The 16,477-nt window shown below is 40.1% G+C and overlaps 1 protein-coding gene across 1 annotated transcript in view; it reads left to right on the plus strand.

Annotated features, from left to right (window-relative positions):
- Positions 1-15,929, plus strand: part of LOC139728670 (cytoplasmic phosphatidylinositol transfer protein 1-like) — a 99,632-nt gene extending 83,703 nt beyond the window's left edge. Inside the window, exons 6-10 of the mRNA XM_071639606.1 lie at positions 8,563-8,661; positions 10,597-10,656; positions 12,489-12,584; positions 14,287-14,350; positions 15,739-15,929. Of these exons, the coding sequence (XP_071495707.1) occupies positions 8,563-8,661; positions 10,597-10,656; positions 12,489-12,584; positions 14,287-14,350; positions 15,739-15,929 (510 nt within the window). The remainder of the gene's footprint in view (positions 1-8,562; positions 8,662-10,596; positions 10,657-12,488; positions 12,585-14,286; positions 14,351-15,738) is intronic.
- The last annotated feature ends 548 nt before the right edge of the window (positions 15,930-16,477 follow it).

Raw genomic sequence — 16,477 nt, forward strand, 5'->3', positions numbered from 1 at the left:
AGTGTGTAGCTTGGTTCTGAGTTTGCGTCTGTAAATTAAAGCATCAATTACAAGAGGGACAGTTTTATAGATGCCATAAAATCTGAAGGAAGGGCATGTCATATATGACAGATGTATCTTAATGTTGATGCTTCATCTAAGTCTTTATTCTTATTCCATGCCCAGTTTTATCTGAGCCGTAGGAGAACATGAATGACCCTTCAGTAAAGAGTCAAGTTGGTAGATCAGTCGAGGAATCGCATCACCCCAAATAGATACAAGTGGCTCCATCATCCAAAACCATTTGGAGGAGGCCAGTCTTTGATTTTGTACTCCAGGAGATAAATGTTAGATCACAGTATCCCATTTTTACCCCCCCCCCCCCCCCCAAATCCCAGATATTTTGTCCGCAGTCGCAGCGCCACTTTGCTGACAAACATGGCGTGGTACCCGAAATGGCGGTGCATCAAACCCAAGGGGGGTGGGGTGGGGGTAGGGAAAGCCCTGTGGGTGGATCAATGCCCGGCCTCGAGCGCAGTTCATCCCGATAAAACAGCATCCATCTCCATCTCGTTTCTCTAATTCAATTTTCTCTCCTCTCCAATTTGAGAGGCACTGTTTGCCTCTCACTCGTTGATACACAGTAGTCTGCTCTGCAAAGGCGCCGCTAATGCCTCCAGATCCATGCCGGTTCCCATTGGTCGGTTTTCCTTCTCCTGTCCCCCCCCCCCCCCCCCCCCACCATTTTCTTCCCCTGCATCACCGACATGTCTGATGGCTTTCAAGATGTAGATTATGTCTGAGGCAGAAGTTGATATCTATTTCTGACTTTAGAAATATTCTGTCATCTTTCTCTATTGAAAAACCATGCAGTATGTGTTAGGATGCACTTACACTAATCATTATCTTTCTCTATCTATCTATCTATCTATCTATCTATCTATCTATCTATCTGTCTTTCTATCTATCTATCTATCTATCTATCTGTCTTTCTATTTATCTATCTATCTATCTATCTATCTATCTATCTATCTATCTATCTATTTATCTATCTGTCTTAGTCTCTTTCTCTTTCTTTCTCTTTCTTATATTTATATGATTCTACCTTGCCCAAAGTTGTGATGATATATTATGCAGTGCGTAATAGTCATTTCCGCTAGTTAATGCAGTCCCATAAATTGCCAACTTTAATGATAAGACATTTTCACTTTCACAAGGCATTATGACCTGATCACCTTTTTTCCCCCCTCTCTCTTCTTTGACAAAGACAAACATGTTTGTTTTTGTATGTGTTTTTGTGTATATATGTTTGTATGTATCGTTCGTTTGTGTATATGTGTGTGCTTTGTTTGCTTTTAATTAGAGGGTAGGAAATGTGGGCTGCAATCTGTTTTAGATCTATGGGTGAATACAAGAGAAGTTCCATGCTAGATAGTACAGGGTTGAAGCTATACTGATAGTACAGTTACTCAAGGTTGTGAGAGTGATCATTGTCTGTATCAAACAAGCTTCTGTGTATGAAAGTATGAATACTATTGATAAAGTACTACATGTAGTATGTGCTTTCAAGCTAAAATATAGTTCTCAGAAATGCTTAGAAATTTATCTTTCACCATTTGGAATTTGCTTGCAATACATCAAAAGGGTCTACCAAGACACTTACCTGACTGATGTGATTTGCCAGGATGATGAGTCGTTTTGGAGTATTTTGAGATAGAAAATGTAAAATAATTTTGATTGTATTACATGACTTTTATTCCAGAATACCCCTCCCCATTCAGCATTGTGGGACTGTATAGAATGATACATGATGACTGATTGTCCCCTCACAATCATATTCTCCATCAAGCTGCATGCGATTCACTCTCAGCACAGGAGATCACTGTGGCCCGATCAGTTGATCACCGATAATCGATTATGATAAATTATGTAGCAACTTTGATCAGGTAAATTGTGAGATTATAGACTTCCAACGAAGCTTTTTGGCTTATATTTCGCATTTTCGTCATTACCCAACTGAAAATGTGTTATTACAGCATTTGTCAGCACATTTCTTATGCATACATGCACATTTTGGAGTGAAAATCGACATTTCTGCAGGCTACGGGAACTATGTTACAGCTTTAATGAGTTACCATCTACTGTAGATTGAGAGCACACTCTTAGTCTCCATTTTGGGTGAGCATTGCTTTAAAGGAATGGTATAGTTTTGGTTGAGATGGGATTCAGGTTTAAAGTTTTTTTGAGATAATTAGAAACCATTTATATGAGATATTAAAGAGCATACACTTTTAAGAGATATTTAAAGTTTGTTTGATGACAGTTGGGTTTGAAATGGCTGAGATATCCAAAAATAAAGAGGACCTAATTAAACGTGGATCCACCTTGGGACCTCTTTGTTTTGCTTTGTTTATGGATATCTCAGCCAAATAAAAACCGATTTTCATCAAATAAACTTTTAATTCTTCTTTGAATTGTAAACTCTTTAATATTTCATATAAGTGGTTTTTAATTATCTCGCAAAAGGTTAAAATCTGAATCCCCATCTCAACCAAAACTATACCATCCTTTAAAAATATCCTAAAGGCACTGCTGGATGAAATGACTTATTAACAGAGTCAAATTTTATTCTTTGCAGTGCAGCTGAAAAAAAGAAAAGAAAGAAGAGCAGTTGATTCTGTGTTTGCTTTTAGACTGGAATAATTTCTTGTTTACTGTCATGCTTCTCAAATACATTTTGAAGTGTCTTTGGAGTTGTAGAGTATTGAGACAGTGAAACAAGACCCTCAACTACCGCAGACTGCAAATAGTAGTCTAGATGCACCAGCTGTGTCACCACAAACTTCACAGCCCGGCAATAAAACATGTATAGCTCTCATTAAACAATGCATGCGGGTAAATGCATACATGTTGTATACGCACCATACATACGTATCTGAAGAATTAAACCCATACTTTGTTGGCAAAAGTAAACAGAGGTCAAGCTATGCTCGCCTCATCAGATGCTGTTTTAAAAGATGAAGCATTAAGATTTCAGAATGGGTGCCAAGATTCGACCAAAAACTGGATTATAAAACCACTGCTGGACCATGTTTGGTTGAACATGATTTGGAGCAATGTGCTTTGGAAAGACATGGTTTCTGTCTGTTTTCAGGTGCACAGTCATAACTTGCTAAGCATGGTATGCACAATGCTGAACATGTTTAGAAGCAAGTCCTTTTGCAAATCTGAAAGGGCTATACAATGTGCATATGGCATTATCTACTCTGAAGCAAGATGTTTTTGCGGTATGAAATTTTTGCCAATTGGAGCCAATGGCCTTTCTTTGCGGCATGAAATTTTTAGCAAATTGAAGTCGATGGCCTTTTTCGTGGCAGGAAATTTTTGTGAATTGCCACTTGCATCAGTGTGAATAATGTAGACAAGAAGCTTTGGGTGCATGTTGATTTTGCAAAGTTTTTGGCTGTCGTGAAATTTGCAATATTAAAATGTACACGAACCTCTCTGGTCTTACAGTACTTTACTGAAAGCTTCTGCACCACACGTCTTGTTGATAAAATACGAGTTGACCAGAGATAGTGCTCATCAAGGAAGGGGTGGGGGGGGGGGGGAGGGAGAAAGAGTGTAGGGACTTTAGAAAACTGAAGTCATATGATACTGCCTTGCTTGGTTAGAAGAGGAACTACAATCTATGAAAGGGAAAAAGGCTGAGATAAGCGCTGGTGGAGAAAGAAAACCCAGTTTGTGTGTCCAGTGCTGGGTCAAATTGTGACTGCCGATCTGATAACAGACGTATCTATCATCAATCATGCAGACTTAATCTCGCACCAGGGAGTAATGGACTCTTCTTGAGGTCTCCAAAGACGACATCCCAGCTGGGGTGAGAATCCCCTTGCAGGCTAACCCCCCCCCCTCCCACCCCAATTTTACTGGGGCAAGAGTCAGACAGGGCATTCAGACGCAAAAAATTTATACTAGAATGGTACAGCTATACCAAAACGGTATTGCTATACGATGAATTTATACGTCTGAACGCTGACTAACGAAACGACGTATAACGAAACGACGTATAGTGAAACGATGGTGAGAGCATCGTTTCGAACTAGAACTCGATAACGAATCAGCATTCCTTGTGCGTCTGAACATATGGCGACCATAGAACGGTATAACAGGGCGGTGCTTATTGGGACCGCGCGCGATAGGAGACCCCACAGCTGTCACTCATGACTATAATAGCATGCGCAGTGAAAAACTGCACATCTGTACGACGCTCAAATACCAGAATGGTCAAATCAGTGTCTGAACAGTCTGTCGGCTATACGATGATTCTTTATACGTCCTTTCGTTATCGAGTTTTGGTATTGGCATGCGTCTGAAAAGGGGGATCTGGGAAATGCATATCATAGCAAACTCAGCTCGCCTTCAATGGGTTAAGATTTGAGATGCAGCTGTGGTGTGAGTGCCATCTGCCAGTTTTCAGATCTTTAGAAGAAAGCATACATTATCACATATTATGGAAATAATTATGTTGCAAGCTGACCCGATTTTTAAAGTCAGAAAGCAAGCAAGAGTCATTTGTTATATATACCCAAAACATGTTTTCATATCGTGTGTGGTGATCATGGCTTGATGGTGTATTCTTACTCCGTTTCGATCAGTTCTTGGTGTGTGTAATTTGCAGTTTGAATAGTTTGAGTTTGACGTCTGAACCTGAATGAAGATTTGGAGCTAATGTACACTCCGTAATCTCCACATTTGTATTCACTTCATCATATTACCGAGCTACAAGAGAGGTGTATCGAGAGTTGCTTCTTGTGATTGGCAGGCCGTGGAGTGTCTGATACAGCTGTTGTGTAGAATTTTGAGGAAACGATCTGTAAAAATTTCAAACAATGTAAAAAAAAATGTCAGTGAATGCGTGTGTGTCCATATATTGTACAAGCTGAAATTTTCGCGGTGCGGTAGAATTTTGAGGAAACGATCTGTAAAAATTTCAAACAATGTAAAAAAAAATGTCAGTGAATGCGTGTGTGTCCATATATTGTACAAGCTGAAATTTTCGCGGTGGTTTTATTTTCACGAATTTCGCAAATCGCCTTTGAACCGCGAAAATAACAACGCGCAAATAACTAAGTTCAGTTAGACCCTCGCAACCGCGAAATCTACAACACGCGAAAATGTCCTGCAAGTAGCAATTCGCGAAAATATCTGTACGCGAAAATTTCAGCTCGTACAGTACATCTCGTGTGTGTATAAGTATTTATTCCTTTCATATTTATGTATTCATTTATTTGTACTAATGTGATTACAGATAGAGAGAGAGGGAAGGGTAGGGCATGCTAAAGTGCACTCCACTCAAGTACCCCAGCTTGATACCATGTAAACTTCATCACTCTTATTTCTGTGTCGCAGATTGACGTAGGCAAATGACCTACAAATTAATACCATCTAAAGTTATTCCCAGGATGTGTAACGCTATGAAGGTTGGAAGGTCCCCCTAGTAACTTGACCCAATTAGGACCAATGTTTACATTTGAGTCAAGTGTGGGTCAAACTTCCTCGTAAGACATGGGGGGGGGCAGTGCTTGCTCATCAATCAGTGGGCCGACAGATAGATGTTGGGGGGGGGGGGGGTCGAAGAGAGAAGAGTGCGAAGTGTACACCTTTTTTTTGGGGGGGGGGGGGGGTAGGGGTTCTGACGAGATGTCTGGAACGCCCATGATTACTTAAGAGGTGTCGCAGCAGCCCAACACAGATGTCTTGCCCATCTCCGGCTGCAGATGTTTTGATTTACGGACGTGCTGTCCCAATATGAATCTGCCTTGTAAATATTTTAAGAAGCAGTACTCTGTGACCATCTGAAATCCAAGAAGCAGCGGAGTGAAGTGGCCTGACTTTTCTCACTGTACTTCCCTTTCCATAGCCATTTATACGTCTTCCTTGCTCTCCTATCATGCTTCCATTGTTGTCATTTATTTCATTGATCATTATTGCCCCTCACCCACCTTTTGTGATGCTAATATGGTGTCATCAATACAATGACAAGTTTTTTTACTCCAAAGGTTCGCTATTCCAGAGGTTCAGTGATCTTTAAGAATGGAATAAGGTTTATCATTCTTAAGGTTCATTAGTTTGAAAATGGAAAAAGAAAAATAGGTTCTTTATTCAAAAAATAATCCATTGTTGTCATTTATTTCATTGATCATTGCCCCTTACCACCTATCATGACATTAATAGAACAGTTTTTTACCTTTTACTCCAAAGGTCCGCTATTCCAAAGGTTCAGTAGTCTTTAAGAATGCAATAAGGTTTGTTATTCTGAAGGTTCGTTAGTATGAAAATTGAAAAAGAAAAATAGGTTCTTTATTCAAAAGATAATCCAAAAATGAAATTCAGTTTTTCATTCCAAAGGTTTGTTAGTCCAAAGCAAATGTGAAGTAAGATTTGTTAGTCCAAGAAGGAAGTAGGTTTGTTAGTCCGAATGTTGTTCATTTTAGTTTTATCAACTAACATCAAGACCAGCCTAGGATGTTGTGATTGACTCTGCTATAGCGAAGCTGAATGAATAACAGTCAATGGGTTAGTCTTTGTTGTGTTGGCTTGATGATTCAATTCAATTCTATTCATTACAATTCAATACTGTATACGCCATATATTTCGTGAGTCTAAATTTTCGCGGATCGGGAATTCCCGACCATTCGCAAGAGGTTAAATTCGCGATTGTGGAGTCCTGTACAAAACAGAGAAATGTACTAGCGTACGTCACATCCACATCGGGAACAGAGTCAATATTTTTGTGTGGTTTTAATTTCACGAATAGCAGCTGACTCGTGAAATTCACGAAAATAAAAACCTCGCAAAATATTCGATGTATACAGTACTTCATATCCATCGAACAGAAGGTAATAAATGATACAAAGTGCATTTTTGTCAATTCATATTGTTAAACAATTTGAGAGCAACACAAGTCTAAGTATAATATGGGTACTGGATGTACAAATGGCTACATCATGAGAAAACAATACTCACATGGCGTTGATGACAAAAAGTAAATAATCCCTATAGCCAGAGTGGATTACTGAAAAGCAGGGCTTGGAAGGCGTGGGTCACACAAGAAAACAATAAACCAGTAATAACATATCGCCCTGACGGGCATCATTTTCAGGGATGTTGGATGTAGGAAGCTGGAAGCAATAAGAAGTTTTTGTAGACTGGTGTGGGTGGTATCTGGAAATAGATGTCACCGAAATCATTTGTGGGTCAACCATTTTCAAATACGTGCTTATCATTAATCGGGTTTCTGTTTTTCGCGGCTGGCTGTGGGTGGTGCTTCCTCGTGAAGTCGTTGATGCTCTTTGAGGTCGAATTATTTTTTTGTTAGTTGCATGATGCAAGATGCTACAGGAATCATAAAGGTTAAAATGTTTGAGACTAGGTGGTCGTCATTGAAAATAACGGGGGAAAACTGGCACATTTTTTGTTATTTGTGAGTCAGAAAATATGCCTTACGCTTACAATCAAGTTGCTAAAAGCCTGAGGCAAAAAAAAAAAAAAAAATTGTGAAGAACTGACCAAAAATAGAACAACAACTCAGAAAAGATGCATGAAACAAGTTTTGACAGTGGTTGAATTCTGCATTTATGATATTGTAGCTGAGCTGAGATGTGTTACAAAAAAAGAAGTAGTTATGTATTTTCACTGCCAAATTGAAACAAGAACCTTGTTTATTTTGGACAAACAGAAATGGCTAAAAAGTTTCCATTTCCCCTTCTTAATGTCTAGAAATGATCACTAAATTCAGAGAAAGGAAATTTACAGGCATTTCAGTTCTCTTCTAGATTATCTAGCCAAATCTAGACAAATTCTGTTTATTGCACCAATTGTGTTTGTTACAGAGAGAGAGAGAGAGAGAGAGAGAGAGAGAGAGAGAGAGAGAGTGAAAGTGAAAAATTAACACCAACAAACATTTTTTTAAAACTGTGTATTCTGTCTAGTTTAGCATTGTACAAGTTGTTTATCTGAACAGGACTGCCTATTCTTGGATTTGGCAGGATCTCAGGCGTTGTGACTTGATATTCGTAAGAATCACTGAAGCGGATTATTATGCCAAAACAAATGAACAAAGGTTTGTGCCAGTGACGCATTTGCCCAAACTGTGAGACTTTTAACAATTGGTATGATGACCATGCATCGTTCAGTATAATGCCCACATACTGCGTTTCATGTGGGTCGGTTTGCATGGGTCAGTACCAAAAAGTGCTCAGCAGAAGGCCTGCTTAAATGAAATAAGAATTTGTTTTTATCCCTTCCTGATTAAGTGGTGGCCTCTGTATCACACATTTATGGTCACTAATGTCATTGGTTGACATCGAATGAACTCAACACAAAAACATCGATGACTGCTTCTGTGTTCAAAGTTGGAGCGTCTGCACTCTAAATTGTTCTGACAGTTAAGTGTGCTCGTAAAAATTCCATGTAGGTCCCCTACATTTACCAGATTACATGATTAGGAAATGAGGTCTATGTTCAGCATGGCGCTAACTTCACCACTTTTCTTGTCGCGTTCTGTCTCTGTTGAAACAGTGCCTACGTCTTTCAGAATCGGAGCTCAGGGAGAGAGAAGTTGTGCACGTGGACATCGCATACGACAACGTTCCAGACAAATACTACAAAGAGAATGAGGTGAGTCTGCGAACATAGAAACGTGACTTAACTGGCAATTTTAGCTGCAGACAGCTGTATGAAACAAAATAATCCTGCACTATCTTTTGATAAAATGAAAACTCAAGATCAAGAGCACAATAGAAAGTCACTTCATAGGTGCTGTAACCCTCCCAATCAAATTTTCAACATCACATTCCTGTGTTGAGAGGTGTCATATGAAGTGTTTAGAGCAAATGTCTTTTTTTTTTTTTTTTTTGGGGGGGGGGGGGGGGGAGATGCTGTGCTGTATTGAATGTTTTGACATGAAATATTGCAGATTTTCTTCAGTCACAAAGTAACCTGTTCGATGAATTACAGCAAATGGACCGTTCTCCCCGCCCAGGCACTCATTCTAGACGAGAACTAGTGCACACAAGTGCCTTTAATAGCCATTTGGGAATGGAAATTGGGTTAAATGATGCTTAATGGCTTCACAGTGTAGTCTTCTTTTTTTGCGTAAACGAGAGATTACACCTCTCACGGTCATAATTGCCGTCAAAACACTGGAGGAAGATTAATGCGGGCCAAACCAGAGCAGCCGGGGGATCGGATGCTTCAGTCGTCACGGTAACATAGAGTGATGCATGCAGAGATGCAACCGAGGGGGTGGAGGAGGGCTCTTGATGACAGAGGGTTCTTCAACGTTTTGACTTGATTGGAATACATAGTAGGTGTCTGTCTGGATGAGCGATAACGCCATGGTAACGCCGAGTGATGCATGGTGACACTTTGCTGATGAGATCAGCTGACGACTATAATGACTATGTTACATTCTAGCTCGGTAATTATTGGTGGTGGTGTCTCGACAATTGATGGTGGCAATATCTAGTGTTTGCTGATGTGTGTATCTGTGCATGCACGTGATGTGTGTATGTTACACTGCAGCATGAGGATTTAACCACAACTCTTACTTTTTGAGTCTCCATGTTAATGTCCTCCTTGATGATAATGCATCAGGGTGTTAAATGCTTTATCCTGTCATTCAAAAAAAAAGGCGAACTTGTTATGAGCAGTGTAGTGTGTTGTGCTTATTTGTAGTAGACAATTCAAAACATCTCTCGAATTTCCTCATCAAGCAGGAACTTTGTGAAAAGACACAATGTAACAACATCAAAGCTCTACCGCCCTCCTAAATGAACAATATTTATCACGTTTATGCAGTTTTAATACCTATATGTATATGAGACCAGCAGTGAATGGTCATAAATTATCCCAGAGCAGTAGTGAGTTAATTGCCGGATTAGTCCATCAAATACAAACTGTATTTCTTTTGAGTTTATTGAAGCGATGTTCTCATGCAAGAATCAGAGATAAATCATCTGCCAACAAATTTTGAGAAACGATGAAATGAATGAAAAGCAAGTCATGGCTTATTAGAAACAAAATGAGATACATTTGTTTGGTTTGTGACTTTAACTCTTTGTATGCTTTCAGTGTCATTTGACACAGAAAACCACACAACATTGTACACACTGTCCAAACTCCCTGACACAGAAAGGGTTTAAAGGAGCACTAGCAGTGAAACGCTGGTAGGACATTGATCGTCTTGTTCTGCATTGTGCAAGTGGTGGTCCTGTTTACCTTTGGGAGCAGTGATTTAAAAAAATGTTCAAGGTATCACTTTTGTTGCATATGTGTAGGTTAGTGGTGTCGCAAAACATCCTACCGTGTAAAATTTTCGCAATAAAGCCTAAAATATAAGGAAATATCACTATTTTTCTCATTAAACCATAACTGTAGATGGCTTAGTCTGGAGACATTTTTATCGTAACTATTGTTCCCATTCTGTATATTCAACAATACTTAACATCAATTATACTGGTTCAGATTTTTACATTGGTTGTTTCTATCCCTAACTCACATTCATCTGCAAATGGTAAAACTATGCCTTTAATGTCATTTCCTTTCCTGTAGGATCCAAGGAAATTCAAGTCAAGAAAGACGAGTAGAGGTCATCTGCAGAAAAACTGGAGGGTGAGTCATCTCAAAAAGTTTCTCTGTTTGAATTTTCTCTCATGCTGACCCAGGTTGGCAGCATGGTTGACAACCTGTTAACAACCTTTCCTTCCTGTAACAGGTGTCCGGCAGTTAACCCATTGAGGATGAGTCCTGAATATACCTTGGCAGGTGTCTATGGGAAATGTGTGTTGTAGCAAAATCAGTCCGTCCTCAACGGGTTAAGATTTAATCCTAATGAGAGTGATGCAGGGGAACACTTTGGCAGTGTTTTGAAATGTGATTTCAATCAAGATTCGAATTGACTTCGATAAGATAGAGTAATATCATATTAATGGAATGGTCAACATTTCATAAAAATCAGACATAAGATAAAGAATCCATGAAGTCGTGAAATTTTCCATGTGTGAATTAAAGAGTGATGTTGGTCACTACTACAAATATCTACAAAATGTGTATATGATGACAATGATGTCATCAACTCACAGCTTTCTCATTGGTTTGTGCAGAAAAAAAAGGTCATGTCTTTAACTCTACAAGTCTACAACGCTTTCTATTGTACAACTGATGGACAAATTGCCCTTCATGGATGTCAATGAGTATTGATTAGTCGGTGTTCTAGCAGTATCCATGATAAAAATTCATAGGCATACATGCTGGAGTTGGACTTGAATCAACGATCTTCTGTTTACAAGATAGGCATTGTATCCACCAGACCACTAACCTTTTGCCTGACAACCAGTGCTGGTTCTAATTCTTGACAGCAGCGGATACTGCATATTTATTCAAATAAATGCTTTCTCGCGTCAAGTTGTTTTTATTGCTACTGATTGACAAGAATGTATTAATTTAGATACAGCCCTTTCTTTCTAAAAGTTGTGGATGTGGTTTTTATACAGACGTGTGGAACATGGCAAATGCACGAGTGTGGGTCCATGCAGCAGCGCCCTCATGAATCCTTTGTCCGTTTCCCTTTAGTGATAGTAGGTACCTGGCTCTGTGTCTATCATCCTGTTCAGACACAAACCAGTTAACACCAAAATTCGATGAAGAAACAACATATAAATAGTTATCATGTAGCTGACAGACCATTCAGGGGCATAATCTCGACCATTTGGAAAATGTGGTATAGATGTGCAGTTTCCCACTGCGCATGTTTTTGTGGTCATGACATTGCTGCTAGCCCCTGCATGGCCTTCACCTTTCATGCATGCTCACATTAAGCCCTGCCCAGATATAGCATTTTATGGTCGCCATACGTTCAGAGGTACACGGAATGGTGATTCATTATTGACTTCTAGTTTAAACGGTGATCTGACCATCGTTGCATTATACGTTTTTTTCATTAGCATTTAGATGTATAAATTTGTCATATAGCTATACCATCTTGTTAAAGCTGTGCTATCTTGGTATAAATTTGTTGAGTCTGAACACCCTGTATAGCTTGTCCTCCTGCCCCAAAAGGGAGATATTTGATCAAAAATGCTTTGATTTGCACTGTCTGAAGATTTCCCTAAATCATTCTCATTACCACTGGACAAATATTTTCACAATTTTTCTCTTTGTAAATCCCGCATGAACACAGTGATGCATTGTAGTTGGTCGTTCACCTTTTGTTGTGAGTTCATGCAATGGCAGTAGAGAGTTTGTTGATAGGAACTGGAGTGTTTCGAGGAAGTTTGTGGATTGAAAGGATTTCTGAGTAGTAAATCCGTAAACTCTCTCTCTCTCTCTCGTTCTTCCCTCTTTCTCTGTCCATCTGCCTATCTTTCTTTCTCAATCTTCTCTTTTTCCAAATCAGAATGAGATACATAGTATGTATATTTTCTCCTTTGGTTTGTCGCATGCAGGAAACAAGCGATCCCATCATGTGTTCCTACAAGCTAGTACGGGTCAAGTTTGAGCTCTGGGGCCTACAGACCAGGGTGGAGAACTTTGCACACAAGGTGGGTGTCCTTTCATCCTCTCTTATTTCTATCTGTCTGTCTGTTTGTGTGTCGGTCTGTCTGTGCATCTGTCTGTCTGTCTCTTTCTGCAGAATTTATGAATAGTTCAGAATATCAAGTCAAGATTTAAGTACAAAAACTATTTGTTAATGGTAGCCATTTTAAAATTCAAATTGGCAGCTGAAGATGTGCTTGGGAAAAGTGGTACCCTAAATTTTTGGAATCAGCACCTTTATATTGACAAGGTTAGTCAATGAATTCAATTTTGGCACAAAAATCCAGCTGGAATATATATTGTACTGTACTATATGTTTATTCACTGAAAAAAGTGGCATGCATTGTGTAAGTATGGAAGGGCATGGAATATTTGTAAAATTTTGACCTCATGGCAGGCAAGATGATAATGTGAATTTGTGACAATCCCCAAATACAATAATAACCTGAGGGTGTGAGAGGTTAGTCCTGATCAAACACCCACATTTTCTCTTCCTGTGTGCCCACACAACCCTTAGAGCATTGATGTTAAGATCAGTAGTAGAACACCTTCTTGGGGAGATTAAAGAGAGGGGCGATTTTACCCCCCTCTGGAGCAGGAGGAAGTGGAGGAGGAGGAGGTGATGATGCCATCTTTGTCACTGCCTCCGGTATAAACACTCTGATCATGTTCCTAATGAAAACGATGCTATGTTTATGTCTTGAGGGGTGGGGGAGGGAGGGAATTTGATGAACGACAGGCCCCCGACTAGAAGATGACTTCCGAGAAGCGTTCAATCCCAGAATCCAAGAACGCTCCAAGTTATATGGAGGCGTGATGGCAGAAGAATTAGAATTTTTTCAGTGTGTGTGTGTGTGTTTGCAGCAGTGGCAGCTTAATCAGTGCGAGTGAATAATTGCACAGACAGCAAAAGGAGAGATGGTGGAGGACGGGGGTGGATAGTGGGGGAGTATTCTACACAGTGATAGAATGTACTTCTCATGCTTGAACAAAACCTCTCCTCCTGTTTCCAAAATCAGATGATGAAGGATCAGGGGTTATTTTTAGGTTTCTCATCCATCAGTCTGGCACTTGGAGTACGGTAGTCAGCATCGTTGAATTGGCACTTGTGATACCGCTATCGTGACAGATGTTTTCCAATATCTGGCTGGCAGATTTGTGTTTGTCTGTTTGCGCTGTCTGTTTGTATGTCAGTCAGCTAATTTGGCTTGATTAGAAAAACAGTTATCATTGGCTGCCTGTCAGAATAAACGCATCATTCCATGTTTATCTCTCGTCCTCTTTTTCTCTCCCACCCCCCCCCCCCCCCCCCCCCCCCCGTCTGAATGTCTGTCTGTGTCTTTTACTTCCTCCTCTATTTCGCACTGCAACACATTCACTCTTTCTCTCTCTTGTCTGTTGGTCTGTCTGTCTGTCTCCATTTCTGTCTGTCTGTTTGTCTTTCTCTCTTTCTCTCTATATATCTTTCTCTTTATCTCTCTTTCTCTCCCTCCCTTTCTATATATCTTTCTCTTTATCTCTCTCTATCTCTCTCTATGTACATGATTATATTATATATATATATATATATATATATATATATATATATATAAATATATCTCTTTCTCTCTCTATGTACATGATTATATATATATATATATCTGCATATATATCTATCTATCGAAATATATCCCTTTCTCTCTCTCTGTCTATCTTGTAAAATTGCAGGCCATACAGGACATTCTGCTGCTCGGTCACAGACAGGCCTTTGCCTGGATCGACGAATGGATAGGTGAGCATCAAAACCTCCTTTGGCTGTATTCACTTGTCAAGATGTGTGACTCTATGTGACCCGCTACAACAAAAGGATCCGCAAATCGGGGGAGGACAATTTTCTGAAAATGGCATGATATTATTCCCGTACTCTTCTACTTTAATTTCATACATAACACAACTCATAAAAGTACTCGGTTGCGGGGATATCGATGATTTTATCAGCGCATGTCAAGTGGTTTAGGAAATCAGAGTTTTGAGAAAAACGCCTTCAAAGTTGTCCTTCCAACGCTGTCATGGTCAAGGGGAGGCGAGACAATTTTCACCGCTTGACAATAGAAGGCACGCTCCTAGCGACCTCCGCCATGTTCAGTCAAGCTTAGCGCCAGCGGTCTACGCACGACCAATCGGTAATCAGGATGCCATGCACTGACCAATAAGATCACTCCCTCGTTGCTAGGGGCGGAGTCTAGCTGCGGCGCTTAATCCAAATCTTCGGACATGTTTCTCTTACATTGAAAGTCAGAAAATCATGGCCCAGAAAAACGCTAATTTCTTGCCTTTTCTTTGATCATTTAGCTTCAAAATTCAGCAGATGATGGACAAAACATTAGACTACAAAAATGTGCCAAAAACAGAAATCCGATTGTTTTGACCAATTTTGATGATGCGACTTCAAACTCGATTTTCTCGGCTCGGCCGTCAGCGACTTTAGGATCCTTTTGTTGTAGTGGGTCACCTATAGACCCTCTAGTCAGGATATACAATGTACATGTACACTATAAACTACATTAGAGAACCAAGTTTTCCAACAGACTGCCATATTCATGTTTATATTCATATTCATATTTCAATTCTTGTCAGTGGATTACATTAGTATTATCTTAGTATAAGCATGAACATACTTAAAGGTTGTCATCAGAACACATATTACAGTATGTGGGTTTAGTAACAGCAAAGGTAGGTGTGAATAGTTATTCATTTGTACCACATTTGGACATTGATGCCTGCCCGGCAGAAGGGCGTAAGGCTTGTGTCCTCACAGAATCACAAGAAAAAATATGATTACATGATATGAAAGAGCTTTCAAAACACTATCAAATGATGTCACAAACCAAAATTCAGTTTTGGGTCAAATTTTCATGCCATGCACCACAAATGAATGCATGTGTCTCGATAAGTAACAAGTTTTTACTTCTTCTAGTGCATTTACTTTTACAAATGATAATTCTGCAATAATAGCAATAGCAGTGACACTGGTTTTCGTGATGATGTTGATGATGATTATGATGCCAGTACGTACAACGTGATGTTGGTATGATATTAATGATTGATGTTGATGGGAACCATATTGTCACTTTCATCATCTTTCCCATGTGGAATATTTCCATTTCCGTTGTGTTGCAGACATGACGGAGGATGACGTGCGGAAATACGAGGAGCGCTTGCAGGCCGAGACGAACCGCAAGGTGAACCAGGGCATGCGCCCCGCCCCGAGCCGCACCCCGAGCCGTGACTCCGCCTCCGACGCGGCGGACGACGACGAATTTGCCGACGCTGTGGAAGACCAGAGTGACCTGGCCAAGGGCGGGTCATGATGAAGGTGGATCGTCGGCGGAACGTCGAGGGGACGCTGCTTGGTCTCTGTCACACGAACGATAAATGATGAGCGAGCCACGGGGCAAATTTCCTCCATTAGAGAAAGCATCAGACCACCACACCCAATCTTTCATTCGTCATAGTGGAGGAGCATCCAGTGCATGATTGCATACACCCCAGTGCAGTGCACTAGGGGTGTAGTTTTGGTCCCGTGTACTGCGACATTGTAGAGTAGGATTTCTATTGCCATTATCATCAAGGGGGGGGGGGGGGGATAATCATTCAGTAGTGATTTTTAGGTCTCAAATCTTTCCAGTGCTTAAATCCTGAGAGAAAGCCGCTGATATTGTCACTGTACCATGATGGTTGGGATGGACATTATGTTCCAACGTAGCTATTGAGCAGTAATCCAGTCAACTGTCTTGGTCTTTATGGTGTAAATTTGCAGTTGTTATAATGCAATGAAAACTTGCTCGAACCCAACATTGGACATTGTATTGACCAGTTTCAAATTCCAGTCCTCTAAATCAAGTCCCTGTGGTTTTTC

Source organism: Diadema antillarum, unplaced genomic scaffold (genome assembly GCF_040938485.1).
Source record: "Diadema antillarum isolate AM-2024a unplaced genomic scaffold, OU_Dant_1.0 seq00000190_RagTag, whole genome shotgun sequence".
NCBI lineage: Eukaryota > Metazoa > Echinodermata > Echinoidea > Diadematoida > Diadematidae > Diadema > Diadema antillarum.